The sequence below is a fragment of the Manacus candei genome, unplaced genomic scaffold (genome assembly GCF_025592945.1).
Source record: "Manacus candei isolate 608988 ecotype Guabito, Panama unplaced genomic scaffold, ASM2559294v1 h1tg000062l, whole genome shotgun sequence".
NCBI lineage: Eukaryota > Metazoa > Chordata > Aves > Passeriformes > Pipridae > Manacus > Manacus candei.
In genome coordinates, this window is record NW_026138110.1 from 1,879,246 (window position 1) to 1,899,694 (window position 20,449).

Here is a 20,449-nt window from a genome sequence, read left to right on the forward strand (position 1 = left end):
TAATACCTCCTGTCTTTCCAGTAAATTAAAGATTTTCAAAATACCCACAGATGTAAAAAGGGACTGCCAGGATGCCACGAGCTTCCAAGGGCTGTTGTTCCAGTTTGGGAGTGAAGAAAAGATGCTTCCTTTCTTGCTGTTTACTAACTGTAACTGTACCTGGCATTTTATTTTCCTAGGGAAGAAGCAGTGGCCGCTCATTATCACTTCCTGGGAGACCTTCTGCGTTCATCCCTCGAGCCATGTCTCCTACTTCTCCTCTTATATTCCAGCCTGCCCCTGATTACTTCAGCAAGCCAGACACAGCAGCTGACAAGCCTGGCAAAAGACTGACTCCCTGGGAAGCAGCAGCACGATCTCCCCTTGGCCTGGTGGACGAAGCTTTTGGCCCCCAAAACATGCAGGAATCCATCGCTGCCAACGTGGTCTCGGCTGCCCGCAGGAAAATACTTCCTGAGCCACCAGAGGAATGGAAACAAAAGGTTTCTTATGAGCCTCCAGCCCCAAGTGGTAGTGTAGCCTTGCTGGGGGGGAAGCAATCAGGTGTTGTGTCACCCCAAAAAAGCTCCCTGTCTGCCCTCAGTGCCCCCTCCCAGGCTGGTTACCAGCTGCAGTATCCTTACTGCACCCAGCGCTCCCAAACAGATCCTGATATAATGTCCATGGATTCCAGGTCTGACTATTGCTTGTCAACAGCTGATTCAAACTACAACCCACAGCCAAGGGGATGGAGACGTCCAACATGAGCAGCTGAAGGGCCTGGTGTGTTTTGCCTTCTTCCAGCTCTACAAGTCTTAAGATTTGAGTTGGAGAAGGAAGGTTTCTTGCTGGCCTGACCATCTCCGAACTAAAACAGTGAGGAGGCAAAATTGACTGGAGCACAGTTTTCACGTGACTGCAGGGCTTGCAGCCTCTAGAATAGACTCAGTTTTACACCTAGGATTGTTCTGTTTGTCAAAAGGCAAAAATACACTTTTCTTGGGGTGAAGGGGAGAGGATGAAAGTGGGGAGATCAATGCGATTGATACAAAAATCCAGAAAGGATGCAGAAAGTGACAGTACAAGGGCTTGCAGTTGAGCTAATGTGAAAAAAAAAAGGTAAAATAAGGGCATTTTAAAGGCAAAAAGTATTTTACAAGACCTTGTAGGTTTTCTAGGTATGTTTGACATAAGTTCCAAGGTACTAAATATAGTCAGATTTGAAAAAGTTCCAGTGGAAGTGGAATACTTCAGAGCACTGGCTTATTTGCCATATGTTTTCTTTACTGTGTTTTTATAATGAGCTAAGAAAGTAGATCAGTGGATATTTTTACTGTGGCAACAGCTAAAATACATCTGTGGTCATGGTACCTGAACCACCACAATATGTAGATACAGGAAACCTTCCACAGTCCTCCATTTCAGATGGATTCCAAGACAGTTTGGATGCAGTTTTACACACTGTAATTAATCACAGGATCTGAAAGCACCAGGAAGGAAGGGGTTGGGAGCAGAGGTCAGTACCATGATACTTGAACAACAAAATAGCTGAGGAGTGTATTTAAACTGGATTGCAAGTGAATTTTGCAATAAACTATCGAACAAGTGAGAGGCTGAACAGCCTTTATTTCTCTGTGAAATGCACTAATTGCTGAGCACTTACTGCTGCAGTGCCTCCTAATGGGACTGTGGGCAGGTATCTGTAGGAACTAAGCAGCTCAATGTTTAGGAAGCTTTGAGGTTGTATTCTCAGTTTGGAAGACATAGATAAGTTGTTTATCAAGGACAGTATCTGTTCTGTGTAGAAAATGGTATGTGAGAGAGGGCTTCTGACATGTGCTACATGGTGTGAGTCTAGTACAAATAGCAAATATTTGGATGGCTGGTTATACTGAAATGATCTTGATGGGCCTGAAGAGATGGTGAATAATTTGTGCTGGTGATAAATACCTTGCATTTACAGCTTATTTAAACAATAGAAGTATGTGGCTAAAAATATATGTATTCAAGCTTATTTGGGTAGTTTAGAGGTTGCTAAAGCATTAAATGGACACTCCAAGTTTTGCAAAGTGCTGTCAGTCCTTGTTTGTGGGAAATTCTTCAAGGATCTGTCGAGCACAGTCAACTAAAATTACTGCAGAAGAACAGTTAACTATCCTTAGTTTCAGTAAGGCTGTCAACTATGAGTGAAGTGATTAGATCAGAAAGAACTAAAACATACAGGCAGTAAGAAAAAACATATTACAAAACATTCCCATCTGCAAAGATTTTTCCCTCGTAGCAATTATAAAATATAATTGTGAGGAAGGAAAAAGGAAAATTAAGTCCAAGTTCGGTTGAGCTGGAATTTCCCATAAAAGCAAATAATTATATGAAAAATATACCCCTAATGAGTTTAAGTTGGCAGTAATTCTCTAGTCAACCAGAAGTCTCCCTGAAATCAACTGATCCTTCTGACCAAGCAGGAAATGTAGACATGAGAGCTGTGATCCTTTAGACCATGATTACATTGCTAGAGCACCTTACAGATTTATTTCACAAAATATCAATTTGCAGTTTTAAGGTACGTGCAATTAAAATTTGCCAAAAGTGTCTTTAAACTTTGATATTGCAAGAAAAAGTTAAGTACTGTTAAGTACTGTTAACATAAGTTAAGTTATGTACTGATATTAAAAAGGCTTTAATGCTGTGACCACATGGCAACATGGGAAAACATACTCTAGGATGAAGCCTTAATTCTCCACTCAAAATATGCAACAAACATGTAAGCAAAGAGTTTCAGACAGAATTACTGCCTTTCTGTCAATCTCCCAAGAAAAACAAAGGGTAGCCTTATCATTTTTTCTATTCACCAGAAGGAACTCATCACTGAGTAATTCTGTGAAAGTGAGAATTCCTGACTTAAGTTTCATGTCCCTTTTGTAGCTAAATCATAGATTAACTTGGGTGTTTAACATGATCTACTACAGATTTTTTTTTCTCCTCCTGTTGAGGATTTGCCAGCTCTCTTTCCCATGTGGATTCTCTCATATCTAATAGGGAATGAGTTCACACTGCAGCATTTCCCTCAATAGCAACACTGGTAAGTGGATCTGGCCTCCACCCAGCTGTCTATTTTTACAAAGTCTGTGGGCAATAGATTGTCTTGGAGATCTATTCCTCTGCCCCACAGAAATGAAACTAATAAACGTTTTTGGAGTTCTTAGTGGGAGGACAGACACACAGACAGGCATGCAGACAGATCACACAGCCTTGTTTAGAAGGAAATCAGGCTAAATCCAGGCTGAGACCACGGACTGACTTCAAAGGAAGCAGCAGGCCCGGATCAGTAAACGAAATATTAATGCATCAGAGTTCTGTGAAGGACCCCACAGCATTTTTCACTTTCTGTTCTTCACCCCATTCCTCCACTAGCAAAGCCTCTTTCTATCAAATAGTTGTGACTGTTGTGCGTGAGTTCTGAATATATTAATGCAATTACTTATGTTTGTTTTGGAATGCACAGATCTGCTCAGTAAACGTGAGGAAAAAGTTCTCTTGATATTGGCTTTGTGTTCACCCTCAGAGGTGCCTCTGTTAATAACATGCAGAGCATTTGAATACACAATATAACTGAAAATTTAGTTTCTTTAGTTATGTTAGGTGATGATGTTCACAACTCTTTGTTCATACTTTGTTTTCATTTTGGTTTGCTTTAACACCAAATATCTACTCACATTGCATTTCTGCCTAGTAGCAAAGGCTGTGTTATCTTTATAAAAGACTTTTCACTTCTAAAGACTTTTGCTCACTGCAAAGGACACTTTACTCGAGCCTGCATGCCAGAGATGTAAATTGTATCATATAATAAAGTGATTTGACCAATCAGATGAGAAACACAATTTTGTTCTCCCTAAATTCTTGTCTGTTTGTTTAAATAATCTGAACCCAAGTAAAGCCTAATCTCTTTTTTTCTGCACCATTTTTAGACTCACTGACTTTGCCTGTCAGTGACCTCGTGCTGGTATGAGCTTCTAGAAGCTTAAATCAGCATCAGGTCAAAAGGCAACTTATCAAATTCAGTAGAATTTCATTTCCATACTGACTAAGCAGAGAAAGGAAACACAGTGAAGCACAATCTACCCAGGTTAAATGATACGATCAGACCAGTTTTTATTGTTTGAACATTCTCATCCCAACTATAAAACCTGCAACTAATATCTATTTACTATAGTTACTTCCCTACCTTACAGGCATCTAAACCTCTATTTAGTTCCTGTAGGTTTGGGCATTGCTGTATTCTCTTGTTTATTCTCAACTGAAACATACTGTTCAAAAAAGAAATAAATATTGTGAATAAATTGTAAACCTGGTGTTTACACCATTCAGGCTATTTGGCTGAATAGCTGGTAAGGAAATAAGGACAGCACACACAATCTATCTGTGAAAAGCCAGATCAGATTTTCACTAGTGACAGGAAACAAATCACAAAGCAGTTTTTGCATTTGTAAAGCAAGCAGGATTTTGTCCCCAGCGCTGATGCATGTAAAACTTGGGGAACCGAAAAAGCTCCACAATAGCATTTTAATAGCTTTGCTCTACAAAGGATTTACAAGGTTATAAGAGACTCAGTGCTATTCTTTTCATGGCTATCTTCTCATTCTTTTTTTGGGGGGAAGTTCTTAAATGCATCATAAAAAAAGCAAGCTAAAGCCAGATTCACAGTTTAACATTGTAAGTCCAGAGAGACAGGCGGATGTTTTCAGGCCAGTATCTGGTTTTCCTCAAACTGAACATTTATGCTTTGCAATTGGATATATTATTGGGTTTTAAAAAGAAGCTTTGTGTTGCTGCTGAGGCAGAAGCAGCACTCAACGTGCTCCAAAAGGTTTGCTGTTTGTTCACACATTTTCAGAACTAAAAGAAGGACTTAAAGTATTTAATACTCAAAGCAAAATGACCTCGGGAGTGTTTGTGAGCGTGCACACTAAGCTGTGGGGGTTTTTTCTGGATAAAGAAAGTAATGGTTAATTAATAGATGTTAATGGAGAACTAGGAGAACTGTGCTGTAGTACAGTCCAAACACAGCAGGAGGGTTATAATATACTGACCATATAGTAAAGGAGTTGATGATAAACCTCTACATCTATTTTTGTCTTTAAAATAAATCAAAACCCGAGGACAATTTGGTCTAAATAGTGCAGAGGTTCATGACTTCTGTTTTCCCTCTAAATGAAGAAACTGAAGGAGAGATATGCTAATTGCTGGAAAAACAATGCTGTGTGTTGCAAATATTTTTAAGCAGACTCTGGACAAGCAGAATTTGCCCAAGGCAAAAAGGGAAAAGAAGAAGCTTTACTGAACTCAGAGTCAGAATAACAGATGCACTGGTATATTTTCCCAGCATGAACAAACTCACAGAACTGTGGCAGTTATAAAACAATCGCCACTTTTCAATGTTTTTAACAATTTGCTAAGCCATCTTAGTTTTAATCTTCCTGTTATCAATGGATGCACTTGAGTTTAATCTCAGAAAATCAGTAAGTTTTGGAAAAGAAGAATCAACATAAAGTCAGCATATGCTCAACTCTGTGGTATTTCTAATCATTTTTTTTAACAGAAAAGCTTATAAGCATAAATGCAGCATTTTTGATCAGGTGCTCATCAGCTACTCTGATTTTTAGGTGTTTTCAAGATAGTTCATATTTACAGTTAAATTCCCATATCTTGCCTATTAAATAGTTTGTATTTTGGAACACAGAACTTAAACTGAAGCTCTCTATTGAATTACATGCATGCACAAAATAATAGCTTAAGCTGCCAGTTTTCTAAAAGATGAGAAATAAATAGATATTTTTTCTAGTTTCCAAGTAATTCCCCACTATGGCTCCACATAATTTCAAGTCTTAAGTGAAAGTTCAAGGTTATTCTGTCCACTGTGCCTGTGAAGTTCACCATTCTTTACTTCCTATGGCAGTTTAAAACACCAAGAGGTTTTCCATGTGGTGGTAAAAAAAAAATTAAAAATATCAATGTAGAAACTAATAAATCTACTTACTGAATCCATATGCCCTCAGAAAAATGTAGTTCAAAGAAACACCAAGAACAGGACAACAAGGCAACAAAAATCCTTTGACCACATGGAGCAAAATCCTGATTCCAGCTAAGACATTGGGAGCTTTGCTAATTTACCACTTATGTCAGCAGGGCAAGGATTTCACCTCACAGAGAAATGTGCAGCACCACAAACCACAACTGGTTGTGAATTCACAAGCACTGGACTGGTGTCAGCAGTCTGGTAGATTTGTGAAGCCTGTAGGATAAAAAATGTGATTGACAAAACAGTAAGGCACCAACCAGGTTTTCTCATGTCACCTTCTACTGGGAACTTGCTCTTTTCTATGTGCAAACATATGGAGAGTTATCTCAGCTGAGACTGTTGAGGCTCAGGTTACTGTCTTGGCCTCCTGTATAATCAATGAGGAGGGGCATTCTTAAAAAGATAGTAACTCCATCCCCAAATAAATGCATAAAATAGGTGGGCTGCATGCTAAGTCTACAGGATATATGGATAGATGAGGATCAAAGAGTTTTTGACAGAGTGGAGAGTGCAGGAAGGTAGGTGATTATACATGTCCCTCTCTCTCTTTCTACTTATACAGGTATTTCTTCAGTACAACTATTGCAAAATCTTTGGCATGTGAATTATTTTTTTAAAGGGTGAAGCTGTTACAGGAAGTAAAATTTTAATTTGGATCACATTAGGATAAGTACACGGTTAAAGTACAAGCAACACCTCATTAAGCTGGATAGTAAAATAAAAAGGCAAACAAAGAAACAGAATACACAGCTGTGTTTCTGGATCTGAGGTGGTTTTTGTGCTCCAGCACATCCTGGTGCAGTGAGTTCTGAGAGGACTAATGGCTGTGGGACTGTGCTGCCTGGCCCTGCAATGCCAGCCCAGCCTCAGAAGCTCTGGAACCATGTTCTTGCAGAGCTGCACCTGAATTGCTCCTCACCTACCCAGGCTTGATGTGGTATGAGAAATGAAACCCCAGCACCCCAGACACAGGCTTACATGGCCCTGAACCCATCTAGGTTTGCAGAGGTCAGACTGGACAGTTCTGTACTTGTGACATGGATCAACAACAGACCAGATAATCCACCCAAGGACAGTGAAGAGATGATATTAAGGCAGCCAAAAAGATCTCGAAGTTTAGGTAGATGCTTTTTCAAAATCACTGTGGAGGTTTCTCAAAGGAACAGATCCCCACTCATCTCCTCCTGTATTTTAGTGAGCTGTTATTTACCCTGCAGAATTAGATACAGATCACTGTGTTCTGGGTGTACACTACTGGAATTAGATGTGACTCCCGTGTATTTAACCTCAAGTGAGTAGCAGGATGACCAGAGGTTTGGGTGGCAGCAATCCAAATGGATAACATTCAGGGAGTAGCAACAGTAGCTTTATTTTTTCCCTTGTGACCTTTGTAACACTTTCTACTCCTTTGAATGCTCTGCCATAAACTGTACAGGAGGGCAGAGAACACAAAGGTGCTTCAGGACTAAGTTCACAACTACAGTGAGGATTAAGGGCACATTGTAACTCTTTCCCCCAGACAATAATTTGACTGTTTGTGCCTTTTATATTTATTACTTTCCCATTTAAAATTTTTGCCATTATTCACGATCTCCCTTTTGGATGTTCTAGTGTGTGTGAGATGCATTGTATTTTTTGACAAAGCATATAAACCTTCTGAAAAAGCATAGTTAAAAACAGGCAAAAACCAGGAATAAAAATAAAATCGTGTGTTACCAGTAAAGCAGAAAGATTCTATTATATTAGACCACAGGATGGGGTAGGTTTCCAAGCTTCTATTTCCCTCTGTGTTTTAGGGACTGGTGCAACCCCCAGAACGCCTGACTCCGGTCCCTTTGTCACAGAAACACAGATGGGAGAGCACAAGAAAACAGAGCTAAGACAAGTCAGCAGGCAACAGTGCTAAGCCTACTGGCATACTATGCCAGTAAATAAAAATAAATCAAAGATATTATACTTAATTTTATCATCTTTTTTTATTAAAAAGCTAAGCAGAACAGCATGTTACGGACACTCAGCAGTGTGAAGACCCTATGTAGTCCTGTACTTAGCAGCAATAACTAATCTGGCTAGGTAATTTCATTTATTTTCTGCTAAAAGATGGTCAATTTGGTCACTAAACGCTTCAAACTTACTTACTGAATATTATCATATTTATCTCTCTCAAGTTTTTCAAGCCCAAAACAGGACAAGCGCTTTAACTAAGCCTAGTGCTGTCCAACAGAGGGCAATGGTACACAATCCATATAATCCATATATTTCCTCTCCCTTACAAGGCCTCAATTTCAACAGAGAAGCTATGGCACAGTTGGAGAAGTGTCTGGACACCAGACAGTGCCATTATCAGTGTGTACACATATACACTGGAGCAGAAACAGAACTCAAATGCCATAAAAACTTTACAGCTTGAGCTAAAGAAGATGGTATAGGAGGCATTCCTACAACCCTATTTAATGAGGGCCACAGACATAAAAGCTAATTATTCCTGACCTCAACCCCACGGGGTGGACAGACGTCATCATCCCGCTGCACAAATGGAAGAAAACATGACAATGAGAGAACATGTGCATTGCCCAGGGCTGCTGGGACAATGGCAACACTGGATCTCAACTCAGGCATTCCTGGCTCTTGCCTTCACCTATAATCCACTGACTATTTATAGCAGCAATGCATACTTCACAACCAGCACAATCATATTCTTACAGCTCAGCAAACAAATAGCCAGGAAGCTCCAGATCCTTTGAAGAAACAATCCAGTAATTCACGAGAATGATCGAGTTATGGCCCAGTCTGCCAGACAAACTTCAACAAATTCTGAAAGAATGGGAGGCTTTGGAGTTGTTTACTTATAGTAACCACAGCTGAGTGAACAGAGATGAACCTCAAAGGGCAGTAGAAGGAGTAGTTTAAGACAGAATAAAAGGGGAGTGTGCATTTGCTTATCACAATGAAAGCACCATGTCACCACTCTGGTCTCACTTGAAGTCTGTAATAAAGCAAACAAAACTCATCCAAAAAAAAAACAAAATCAGAAGTTTCTGTTACATCATGAGTTTCCTCACGAGCCACTGATAAATCATCACTGGCAATGTCTTCAGTCTGATGTCTGTTACTAAGGAGCACATGTTGGGTTTGTATCTGTCCCAGCAGTGATGCAAAATAGACATTCAGCTGCTACCCAGGTGCTCAGCTGTGCCACTAAAGGGAAAAGAATGGCACAGCCATATTCAAAGGCATCAGATGAAGGAGTTTCTTCCACTAACCTGGGGAAAAGGTGACATACATGAAAAATTATGTCACTGTAGATGGTGTAAGGGTTTCTCTTGTGACTCCTTGAAAACTACTGTAATATGAAGTCGCATGATTAACTTACAAATGAGTGAGCAAAACTTGACCAACTTGCCCCTTTCTCAACAAAGTGGAGTTAACAATTAACCTCCACTTCCAAACAGATGGCATAACAATAAATGTAGATAAAATCAGTGTGCTGGCAAAGTATTTTTATAAACAAAAAGCTCAAAAAAAAAAATCTGTTATAATGAGTTAGCAATGCTAATTCCTGGAAACAGAAATCTTCTGGAAAAAGAAGAAAAGACAACAAGTACGTGAATAGAAAACAGCACACCCACTCCTAATGAATCTTCCTTAAAAGCACAGCAGTAAGGAACAGTCTTAGGATAACTAACAAACATACAGTAAGTTTATATGAATACCTGTCCACAAATTTCAGCACTGTAGACATGATATAAAATACCAGCCATTTCCACGCAAGATACTAAGGCACAGTGTCTGGGGGAAAGAGAAGGAAGTTGGCATAATTAAAATAGATTATATGCACAGACAAAAATCATGCAGACTTGGGTGTTTGCAGCTTCCTTGACATGCAGGCCCAAGTTATCATCCAGTACCAAAGAGGATGATGACAGTATTATGTAGCTGTTTATTTGAATTTCATTCCTAACAGTAAATACAATACAAGGAAAAAGGCAAACACCTTGGATCTGTCCTCCCTAATTGCTCACCCAGACCTCTTCTTTCCTATGGCTACAGGTCATGGCTATCTGCCCTAAATCAAATATCAAAGCACCAAGAGAAAATTTCCCTAGGGAAAAAACCTTCAGCCTTTGTATTTATGTGTGTCCTCTCTACATTATACACACCATTTTTTCCTAGTGCAATAACTGAAGAATAGCTTCTGTCAGAGTTCAGATGAAAGGGAGCCCGAGGCAACCCCCTGAGTCCTGCACCAATGACTTTTATTCTTGTAGTGTATTTTTTGAGGGATGGAACTATAAAGACAACTCAAAGTTCCAGACCTTTGCCAACCATAGTTTCTTGTTTCTTTTAGTTCTGTCCTAAGCAAGAGAGGAATTTGGAAAAGTAAATGCTGGCAGCTCCTGTTTGATTTAACAGATAAGCTTTATCTGAATTAAGGGTTGGTACAGCAAGTGTTACCCCACTGGGCACAATTCAGGGGAGCTAAAGCAATGAAGAAATTACTCAGGGAAGTTAAACTCACATGGACAATCCTACCAGGCATTCCCTTAAAAGTGTGAAGAGTTTTAATTCCACATCTGTAGAATATCAAGACTGAGAATGGAAAATATCTATGGTATGGTTGGGCTCTTGTGAAGTGGAATATATGAGATGGTAGGAGTTTTGTTTTGTGCCATTAGTCCTGGAATGTTTCTAAACTAAGTGAATCTGTGAAGAAAGAATTACAAGCAATAAGACTGAGAGGAAACACAGCAGGTTTCAGGAGCGATGTATTCCTTCTATTTTAAAATATGTCTTCTTGCAGAGATGCAACTATGGATCAAAATTTGGGCTTTGAATCTTCATGTTGAAGAGTTATGTATTTGAGTTCATATTTATTTGGATGCAGTAAATTACTTTTTATAAAAAAAAATTTTGGGGGCAGACTAACGATGGTGTAATCCAGCAAGGATTACTTCCAAGGCTGTTGCTCCTACCTGGTAAAGAATAGTATCCAATCTATTGCACACCTTCCAAATATACTGTAAAACACACACTTACTGTGGCAACCTGCTCCTTGAGGGATCTCCTCTGCATGACTCCAATAACAGCTAAAGGAAAAACATGGAAGAAATGCCAAGAATTAATCACAAACTGAGAAATTATCCCTAAACCAACTGCATAGTAGTATAGGAGCTGCTCTCTACACAATGCAAACTACTGCAATATTTTGCACTTCAGAGGGTCAAACTGAAAGGTGTATTTGGGAGTATAATGTAGTAACACTTCTTCAGTTGTGATGTGTTACAGTTTTGAAGTTAATACTTGCTTAATCTAATGATACAGTATTCAATCTCACCTAATCAGGTTAGGCACCAACAAGCAGAGCCTTTTAAATGGGTTTGGGAACAATGCTCGAACTTTTCAAAGGTAAGGTCATGACACATCTTGATGACACTGCAACAAATAAATGGTACTTCTAATTCAGTACTTTTATGCTAACTCAGAAAAAGAACATCTGCTCAACTGCAGGCTTTCTGCATTTCAACCATGAAGTATTCCAATTAACTTCAATGTTAATGGGATCACCAGGAAATACCCAGACACTGGAGAAGTCACGAAGCAGAACAACAACATCCTCAGTAGCATTTAGCAAAAATTCACTAAAGATGGTTGGTAATTAACAGTGACAACACAGAAACTCTTAAGCTACTTTGAAAACTAAAACATCAAACAGGAAACAAGTTCAGCCAGACCATAACTTCAGAAATGAGGTCCACATCTCATGACTTGTTATTGGGGAAAAAAACCCACAAAATCAATAGACCCCACATCTTCTCTGCTAATACTGAGTCTGCCTATGCAAAAACACCTTGGGAAGAACCTCCACAAAGGCCAAGGGCAGACTTTGAGCTTTAGACGTGTCACCTTACTAATAAATAATCATTCTGCTACTTTAATAATCTCTGAAAGCTTTTAAAACACATGCAGGTGTCCCTGCTTCACAAGCCGTTCACTGACACTCAATGCCTGGAATGTCAGCAAATATTACAGGGTTGCAAGAGGAATATTCCTTGCTTTGGTCACATGACTGTCAGCTGAAGATGACCAGAAAGTTTATTTAGATGTCTTCTTCATTTCTGCTACCTTCACTATGTAAGGATTTCATTTCTCAGCACAGAATTGAAGGTCAGCAGAAAAGCTTGATTCTTAAGTACTTAATTGTCTGAATGAAATGGACCCATTTTGACCTAAAACTTCTAGTCTTTTTTGTACTGTTTACTCATTTTCAAAAATACATGTGTTCTTCCATGAGACCAATGCAAATCCATCTCTCTTCAGAGGTCAAATGAGAAATTCATTTTCCACGTAAAACTAATCCTGAATTCACTTCTTACAAATACTTGAAAAGAAAACTCAGTATGTCCTGAGGGTGAATTTTCCTCAGATCTCTTCACTGGAGAAAACTGACCTCCCAGTAGAGGATCTGTTCCCTTAGAGTCATCTGCAACCAGCCTTTAACTTGCTCTCTCAGTCTTCCCCTGTCCTGAATAAAGAGAAACAGACAGTTACTGAAAAATGTTGGTCCAAGTTTGTGCTTTGGTAACCAGCAATCTCTGTGTCAAAAGTCCTTTTGCCCAGTATCACATTGTGAAGCCTAAAAATAACCTGGCCTCTATATTTACACTGCTGGATAAGGTAAGTCACTAAATTCATGTTCAAAACATGTAAATAAAAATTACTTACTTTTCAGAAGTGCTGAGACCTGAAAACAGTAAACAGCATAAATGCCCATCACGTCTTAAAATCAGCCCCCTGATCTGCAGCCTGAACATGGTATTGGATGTGTAATTTTAGACGTCTAGATTTTAAATGCTTCCTAAAAACAGTCTCAATAAAGCTGGTGACAAGCTAAAACAGGAATTTAGAGGCCTGCTGGTTTTTCCCAGTCATATAGGTTCTTTCTGCTTTTCCAGCCCGAGTGCTTTCAGCTGTAGGTATGACCAAACAGGCAGTGGGATTCACTTTTACATTTAGGACTCAGCTGCAGGACCCCCTGCAATGGGTGTACCCGGTTTCCATGGACATTCAAACGAGCTGGGCATGTGCTACAGGGGAAATCTTATTTGGCAGGTGACACCACCACACAGCATTGCAATGCACTGAGTACACAGACAAATCCTGCTTTCATCCTTCTGCAGCAGCAAAGCCCCATTAGCTGACACTCCCTTCCCTGAACCAATCATGGACATATCCTTGTTGTCATTTAAATATATTCCTGTGAAGGACGGGCAGCACAGGATAATTTATTTTCACAGAGACGAGCAGCTATAATGATTAATGGGAACATAATTTCCCATAACACAGGGATACTAAAAAGAGAAAGAAATGTGGGACAAGTTATGTAATGTGTACTAACTGAAATATGCTGCATGTCTCTGAAAGGAGACACGATCCTGCTCTCTCTGGAGCGAACAAGAGCTTTGCCACTGAGGGAAACCTCAGTGTTTCAAATCACAGCTCTAGTTCCCCAAATTTATTCTAATTTACAGTGCAATACTCTTGTGAGCAGCATCAGGGACAAGCTGAGGAAGAAGAATTAAAAACTACTACACCCAACAGCAGAATATTCACTACATGACACATTCCCATCTCACAAAGAACAGTATCATCCCTGTTGACACTTAGGTCTAAAACTTGGGGACCCCAAGAGCTGCCTTGCCCAAAATGCCCACGGACTAAGCAAGGTTAACACAGTGGCCCTGTGTCAGGACTGAGGGGTCACCCAGACTTTGAGACATTAGTCTGAATCACTTACAAATAGCAACTGTACCCAGAGGAACAAGTGTCTTGGAAAGAAACCACTGTTACCTAGGATGACACTTCTCCTGGAACCGTGCTGAAGTTTCCAGGACAGACTCCCTTCAATTCAAGGGATTATAAGGCATGCTCACAATGTTTTTCCTCAGGGCAGCAGGAGTATCACAACATTTCTTGTGGTAATAATTTCTTCTTCTCATTTTTCTTGTCAAACAGAATTAGGTGCCTGGTCATAGGCACTTATGGACATGCCTGCATCAAGAAACAGGATGCTTAGCTCAGGTCTAATGGTCACCTCCCAGGCCAGAGGAGGCAGAACTGAACCCACAGCTTAACCTTCTGCATCTCACAAGTTAACTCTGACATCACGAGCAACAAGCAACAACAGTACAAAAAAATTTAGTCTACTAGCCATAAAATTAAATTATGTGGAACAGGCTGAAATTCTGCAAGTAAATCTGGGGGTTTTTTTCATATAAAAAGTAATTTTTTAGGTTAGAAATTTCCATTACAGAAGATGTAACAAATAACTTCCACAACTCAAAAAGCCCACAAGTCCTACAGATCTACTGACAACACAGAGCATTCCCTTGGTAAGACACCCAGCTGGCCCTTAACCAGTACAACAGTAGAAAATATTTAGAAAATCTACTTAGAAAGTAAATTTGGAAAATATGTCAGCTATTAAAATAGTTTAATTAAATTATTAACTATTAAATTAAATTATTAAATTAAATCTATTGAATTAATTTTACCCACTTTGTCCTACTGTGCTTGGGCATGTTTTAAGGGAAAATAATATCTGATAAAAAAATAACAGGACTTTCAGTAGCTGCTACATTAGTTATCATCAGTTCTTCTAGTAAAACATTTGACAATATAAATCAGATTTATATTTAAGCTGTGTGCTTGTGATATGGCATACCAGGTGGCTGTGAAGCTGCAAGACTGTACCACGGTCTGGTTTCCATATTTCTACTGTTGGGAAGAATTCAGATGAGGATTAATCATAAAACAGATGGAAGAGACTATTTTTATAAGGGGAAAAAAATGTTACTTTCCACAGGGGGAAAATAGACAAATGTTTGTTCAGTTAATAAAGTGGATGCTGATACAGGGCCTTGCAAAAGAAGTAATTAGAAGTTATGCTAGATTATATTCTTCATGTAGACAAAAGAATCTGCCTGGAACATGAATAAACTAAAAGATCTCTGGATACAACTATAATTCATATAAAGTTCATTGTTATAGAAGACAGCATGTTCTCTTTTCGGGGAGAATTCAGTTGACCTAAAAAAATATAAATAAAAAATACACTTGAATAAGTTTGTACCCCAGAAAGTTTATCAGTTGGGGGAAAGAATTAGAGCCAGTGATAAATGAAGCCTGAGATTCTAAAGGAATATTGACATTTTTTTCCACTGAAGTACTACACAGAAGTCCCAGGTGAGATGATGAACTGTACAGAGTACCAAACAAAGGAAGAAGAAATACTGAAAACATGCCTGGTTTATATTTTTGTTTTGAGAAAAAGCATTTAAACTAACAGAAACACGCCAGCAATAAAAGTTACTGTGTTACCCTTCTGCAGAGCACTTCTTAATACCTTTTAACACAAGGGTATTTTCCTGCCAATTTTTCCCTATGAAAACACTTGGCCACCATTCCTTGTTGGTTTTGTTTCTTCATTGACTATTTCCTGCCAACACAGCTCCTGTGAGTGCTCACCAGTGTTCCCACTTAGCCACAACTCCACCTCAGCCTCTCCCCCTTTGCACTCCGGTGACATTCTCAGCTTGGCAGATTTATTTCATTTAAATACGATTAAATTTAAAGACTTATTTCATTTAAAATTATTTCAACCTGCAAAGCTAGACAACCCATAATTAATAAACACAGGCTTGATGTTGCTTATGCCTGGATGTAGGAAAAATAGTCCAGATACTCTTCTTTCTGTTCAAATTTGCTTATAGCTCTAGAAATCCTTATTTTGTCCTTCAGTCCACTTTTGTGCTGAAGGGCTCTTGAACTTGTGCTTCAACTAGTGGAGTCATGCTCTGGAGCTGTAACCCCCAGCACTCACTAGACCAAACACATAAAACTGAACAGGTGTTTATTGGTAGAATTAGGAGCTCACTTTTCCTTTAAACCACAAATTATTTCCCCCCTGATTTTTCTCAGCTTTGTTTACCAGTGTTTACTGTTTTAAGGCTGATTTTTAGGTGGTGGAATTTTGCTCTCTTCTTTGTTTATTTTTAAGAGTTCACACTGCCCTGACTTAAAAACAAACATCTGAGCTGCAGACCACATATAAAGGACCTCGCCCTGCTCACAACAAAAGTCTCGTCATCTTCTCTGAGTTCATTTCAAACCCCCAAATTTATAGAAGTTAGATCAACCAGATCCTTGCAGAATGACTTCTGCCACCATCACAAGCCAAGCTTGTAGCTGCCTTACCAGAGACAAAAGAATTCAGTGGATATGAAGAAGGCAAATCCTTTTGCTCTGAATCGGGACTGACGAAGTGCAGGAAAGCAGAGCCAGGCCAGCAATGCTGTTAAAATGTCAGGATTCAATCTCAAGTTTCAAAGTTGAGGGGTTTTTTTTCAAATTCTTGCTCCTGCATTCACAAGAATCTGAGCTTTCCCACAGCTCCTTTCCAGAAAATTGAAAAGATGTCTGAAGAGCATGTCAGACAAAAATCATTATATACTTTCCTTGCAATGCAGTTAAAAATACACATTATTTATAAACCGTTGTCCAGAAGATGGATCTTTATTCTGAATGGTTGGATTTGTCAATACAAAGCTAGAAAAATAAGTATGGAATTAATCTGCTAATCTGATAGTATCAATAGAGCTCATAAAAACAAGATACACATTGAGGATCTTCAACTTCAAATACTTTAAAAACATACTGCATTCTTTACCTTTATGAAATGTATTTCGGACTAAACTTTCCCCCTTCACCTTCAAAAACAAAAGCTCCAAGATACTCTGCCAATTTGATGTTTGGCACTCTTCAGCAAACAGAAGTTGTTCAACAACTTGGCAGAAGAGTCAGTCTTTCCTTTGAACTCCCTTTTCTTTGGGAATGCTTCCTTTCAAAATCACAGTACCAGCAGCAAAAGCTAACAAAAGAAAATTCTCAGGTATCCGAACTCTTTAGAGAAGGCACCTAAACAGATTCACTAGATATGGAGAAAGAGGTTAGAACTAAATGAAGGATCAAGAGGACTTATTTCCAAACAAACATCAACCTGCCAAAGAGATGTGCATGCCATGCAATATTTAAGAAGCAAAGATGCTCTCTTTTTGAGCCACTTATGCAGACACACCTCATGTTTGTGACACTATGTCAAACTGTAATGTTGTTACAAGCAGGGAGAAGACTTGTGTCCTTTTCATGAAAGAAAAAAACACCCAAATAATATGTCAAGCCCACACTGCAGTGGACCACCCACAGAAACAAATGAGTTTTTAACCAGACCATGAGAACATGCACATGATAAATTAAAGCTCCCTGGCCTGCTGCTGGTTCTGATTAATTTTTTGACAGCACAGGCCTGTGCTTGTGGCCTTAGCCCTCGGGATTAAACCAGGCTCTCAGCTTTGTGTTTTCTGAAAATGAGTATTTCAACTGGAAATAAAGCATGAAAGTGTCAGCCAACACTACACTCATGCCATATCTGTTGTTCTTGTAGCCCAAATTCCAACCATGCCCACACTTCCACAGCATCCCAGGCCTCCTGAGGCAATTGTCCCATTCTCAGGGAGGAGCAGGGATGGCATTGTGCCTCCAGGGGAAAAAAAAGCTCTGCTCCATCACCACTTCTGCATAGAACATGTATTTCTAATATGCCTGTCCTAAATTCAGAAGGGTCCCACAGCACAGAAAAAGTGCTGCTGAAGAAATGCTCCTTGCTCCTTGTGCCTATTACTATGGATTATTTAACTGCAGCCAAACACAGAACACAGTCTCCAATGAGTTGTACCCATCAAACCATGAATTTCAATGAGGTGAAGTATTATTTAACAACTCAGATAATTAAGTCAGCCTGCGAGTCTGTGAACAAGGGCAACGTTTACCTGTCATCCTCCTTTAGGTCTTTTTTATGTCACAGGCAAGGCAGTTAAAACAGGAGGGCTATTTTCGGTGGGTTTTGATTTTTGGGGGTTATTTTTTGCAATCTTTCTGTGCAAATTGTTAGTAGGTCTGATGTGGCAAATGTAAATCCCACAAAGATAATGAAAATACTAAAGCATAGAATGTCTTCCTATGGATCCCAGAGAAGAAAATTATATATATCTTTGGATCCCAAACAAAAAGACAATAGTAACAATATTTTGAAAAGTCTATCAAACACATACACATTATTGAATACATTATGTCAATATCTCAAATATAATGACCTCTTCCCAGTCTGTCCAATGTAGCTACAGAGAAATTACCAGTCCAGCAGTTAATTGAAATGAAAATATTTAATTTTTTATCTGAAAACAATAATGATTTCTTTTCCCTAAGCAAAACTTAATATTGGACATATTAAAAAACCTGGTTTTTTCCACACTTTTCATAGGCAGGGAAGTATATTCCAGATAATGCTACAATTTCTTTTTTTCATTCAAACAAATTTGAATTTAGAACTGCCTCTGGTAGAATGCAGGACATATTCCATGAAAATTTATAATAAAATTTACAACAGGACTTAGTTTCATTTGCAACACATGTAGGAGGTTTAGGTTCAGAATTTAGGCAAACCCAAGATTACAGGTACACTTATATCTATGGGGGTCAGTTTCATTTAAAAAAGCAACTGTTAGCAGTTTCTCTGTACCTAAAGGACCAGTCTAATTTTAAAAAGCAACGGCAGGAAATTTATCTCTACCTAATTTATTCTTTGGCTCCAGTCAAGTATTTCTCAGTATGCAATACCTGTAAATAATTATCTGAAGCTAAGATGGACACAGAATACAGAAACATCAGTTACACCATTCACTGAACAGTGACTTTGCTGCTGTCTAGTAACCACAACCCCCTTTTTTACAAACAGATGTATATAATCCCTGTGAACCTCTAGATTTCACTCATATTGTGAGTGAAATCCAAGGCATAAAATTAAGCATATATGGCAGTCACAGTCTCAGAATGAATTTAAGCACCTGCTTAAATTAAAGAGAGGAGAGGAGAGGGGAGGGGAGGGGAGGGGAGGAGAGGCAAAGGACATAAAAAGAAAGAAAACGAGGGATAAATAGTTCAGTCTTTTCCCACTTGCCAGCCTGGGCATCCTTTCTGGTCAGTTATGCAATTCAGAGGAAGCAGTGTGGTGGGAAAGATCCCGCAACATGCTGGAAAAGGCCAGACCAAAAGGAAAAGTCTTGGTTAAACAAAAATGACCTAAAGGAAGGAGACAGGTCAATGTTATCCTTGTTCAAAGCCTGACTTACTCATCCTAGTTTGCCACTAGTTAAATAATTATTCTCATTGAAATGCAAGGTTTGATTTTGTGATGATTCAACCAAGAGGGTGACCATGATTTTTGGTACTGTTGAAAGTGTCTGATCCAAGCACAAAAACTAGAAAAGAATTACCAATGAGTAACAGCAGCAGGTAAATCCTGATGGTGAGGATTAAAATGACTGTTACTTCGGGGTGGAGATGGCCAAGGATCTCAGAAATATATTTAGCAAAGCTAAGTCTGGGAATAGAAAGCTTGAGGGGAAAATAATGCAATTTGTTGGTTGGACAGAGACACTTTCAGGACATTGCATCAGGCAATTTTTATTTGTCTCATAGAGCTTCTTGCTTGAAAAGTCATGCCTGCTGTGTTGGTGTATTTTATTACTCTCCAGATGCCATTTGCAGTCAGAATTCCTTACTCCTGTCATATCAGGGTAGAAGCAATTTTCTGATCAATCCTCCCAGCCAAATAAGACCATCATTTTCCACAAGAAAAAGGAACTTTCTAGAACAAACTCAAATCCAAGTTGGAAATACAAAAACTTCACCTGGCTTTTACTGCCTATAATTCATCTTGCTGCATTCACACAGGAAGGTAAGGGGGGAGAATGTTTCCTTCTGCTACTGTTTTATTCTGTCCAAAACCGGTCACTGTCATGAAATATCTGTGCTCTACATATCACACATTTCCTTGATAAACTGATACAACACTATCCTGGAAAGCTTCAAATTACTGCAGGTTCCTGTCCCCGTTTTACAAAGAAAATGAAGGGATTTTGGGTAACAGTTTGCAAGGCCTGTGCTTGTTGAGCAATTACTCCCTAGCACATATAACACTGAAAAAATCTCATTTCTTTTCCAGAACAGACTCTGTAGATCAGCCATCTGCCACTGACTTTAGCCATCAGCTCCTACTGAAGCACGGTTTCATCTTTCACTAAAGGATTAGCCCATGCCATTCTCATCTGATATAGTCTTGTCCATCCATATATTTAAAGCCTTACTTTTAAATGTCTCTTTCCTGCTTGTAACACAGAGGTTTTTATTCTCAGAGGTGATGAGGAGATGAGGAGAATGATCTGTACAAGAACGAGGGGAGCATTCCACCAAATCTACCAATAAGCTCTCAAAGGG

The 20,449-nt window shown here is 39.1% G+C and overlaps 1 protein-coding gene and 1 long non-coding RNA gene across 2 annotated transcripts in view; one reads left to right on the plus strand and one right to left on the minus strand.

The window, feature by feature from the left end:
• Positions 1-4,154, plus strand: part of SYNPO2 (synaptopodin 2) — a 77,037-nt gene extending 72,883 nt beyond the window's left edge. The window contains exon 5 of the mRNA XM_051804987.1: positions 180-4,154. Coding sequence (XP_051660947.1) covers positions 180-746 — 567 coding nt within the window. The 3' untranslated portion in view covers positions 747-4,154. The remainder of the gene's footprint in view (positions 1-179) is intronic.
• LOC127478826 (uncharacterized) overlaps positions 1-12,607 on the minus strand; it is an 83,003-nt gene extending 70,396 nt beyond the window's left edge. Inside the window, exons 1-2 of the long non-coding RNA XR_007907367.1 lie at positions 12,507-12,607; positions 11,096-11,145 (exon numbers count right to left, since the gene is read on the minus strand). This is a non-coding gene — a long non-coding RNA (uncharacterized LOC127478826). The remainder of the gene's footprint in view (positions 1-11,095; positions 11,146-12,506) is intronic.
• Between the last annotated feature and the right edge of the window lie 7,842 nt (positions 12,608-20,449).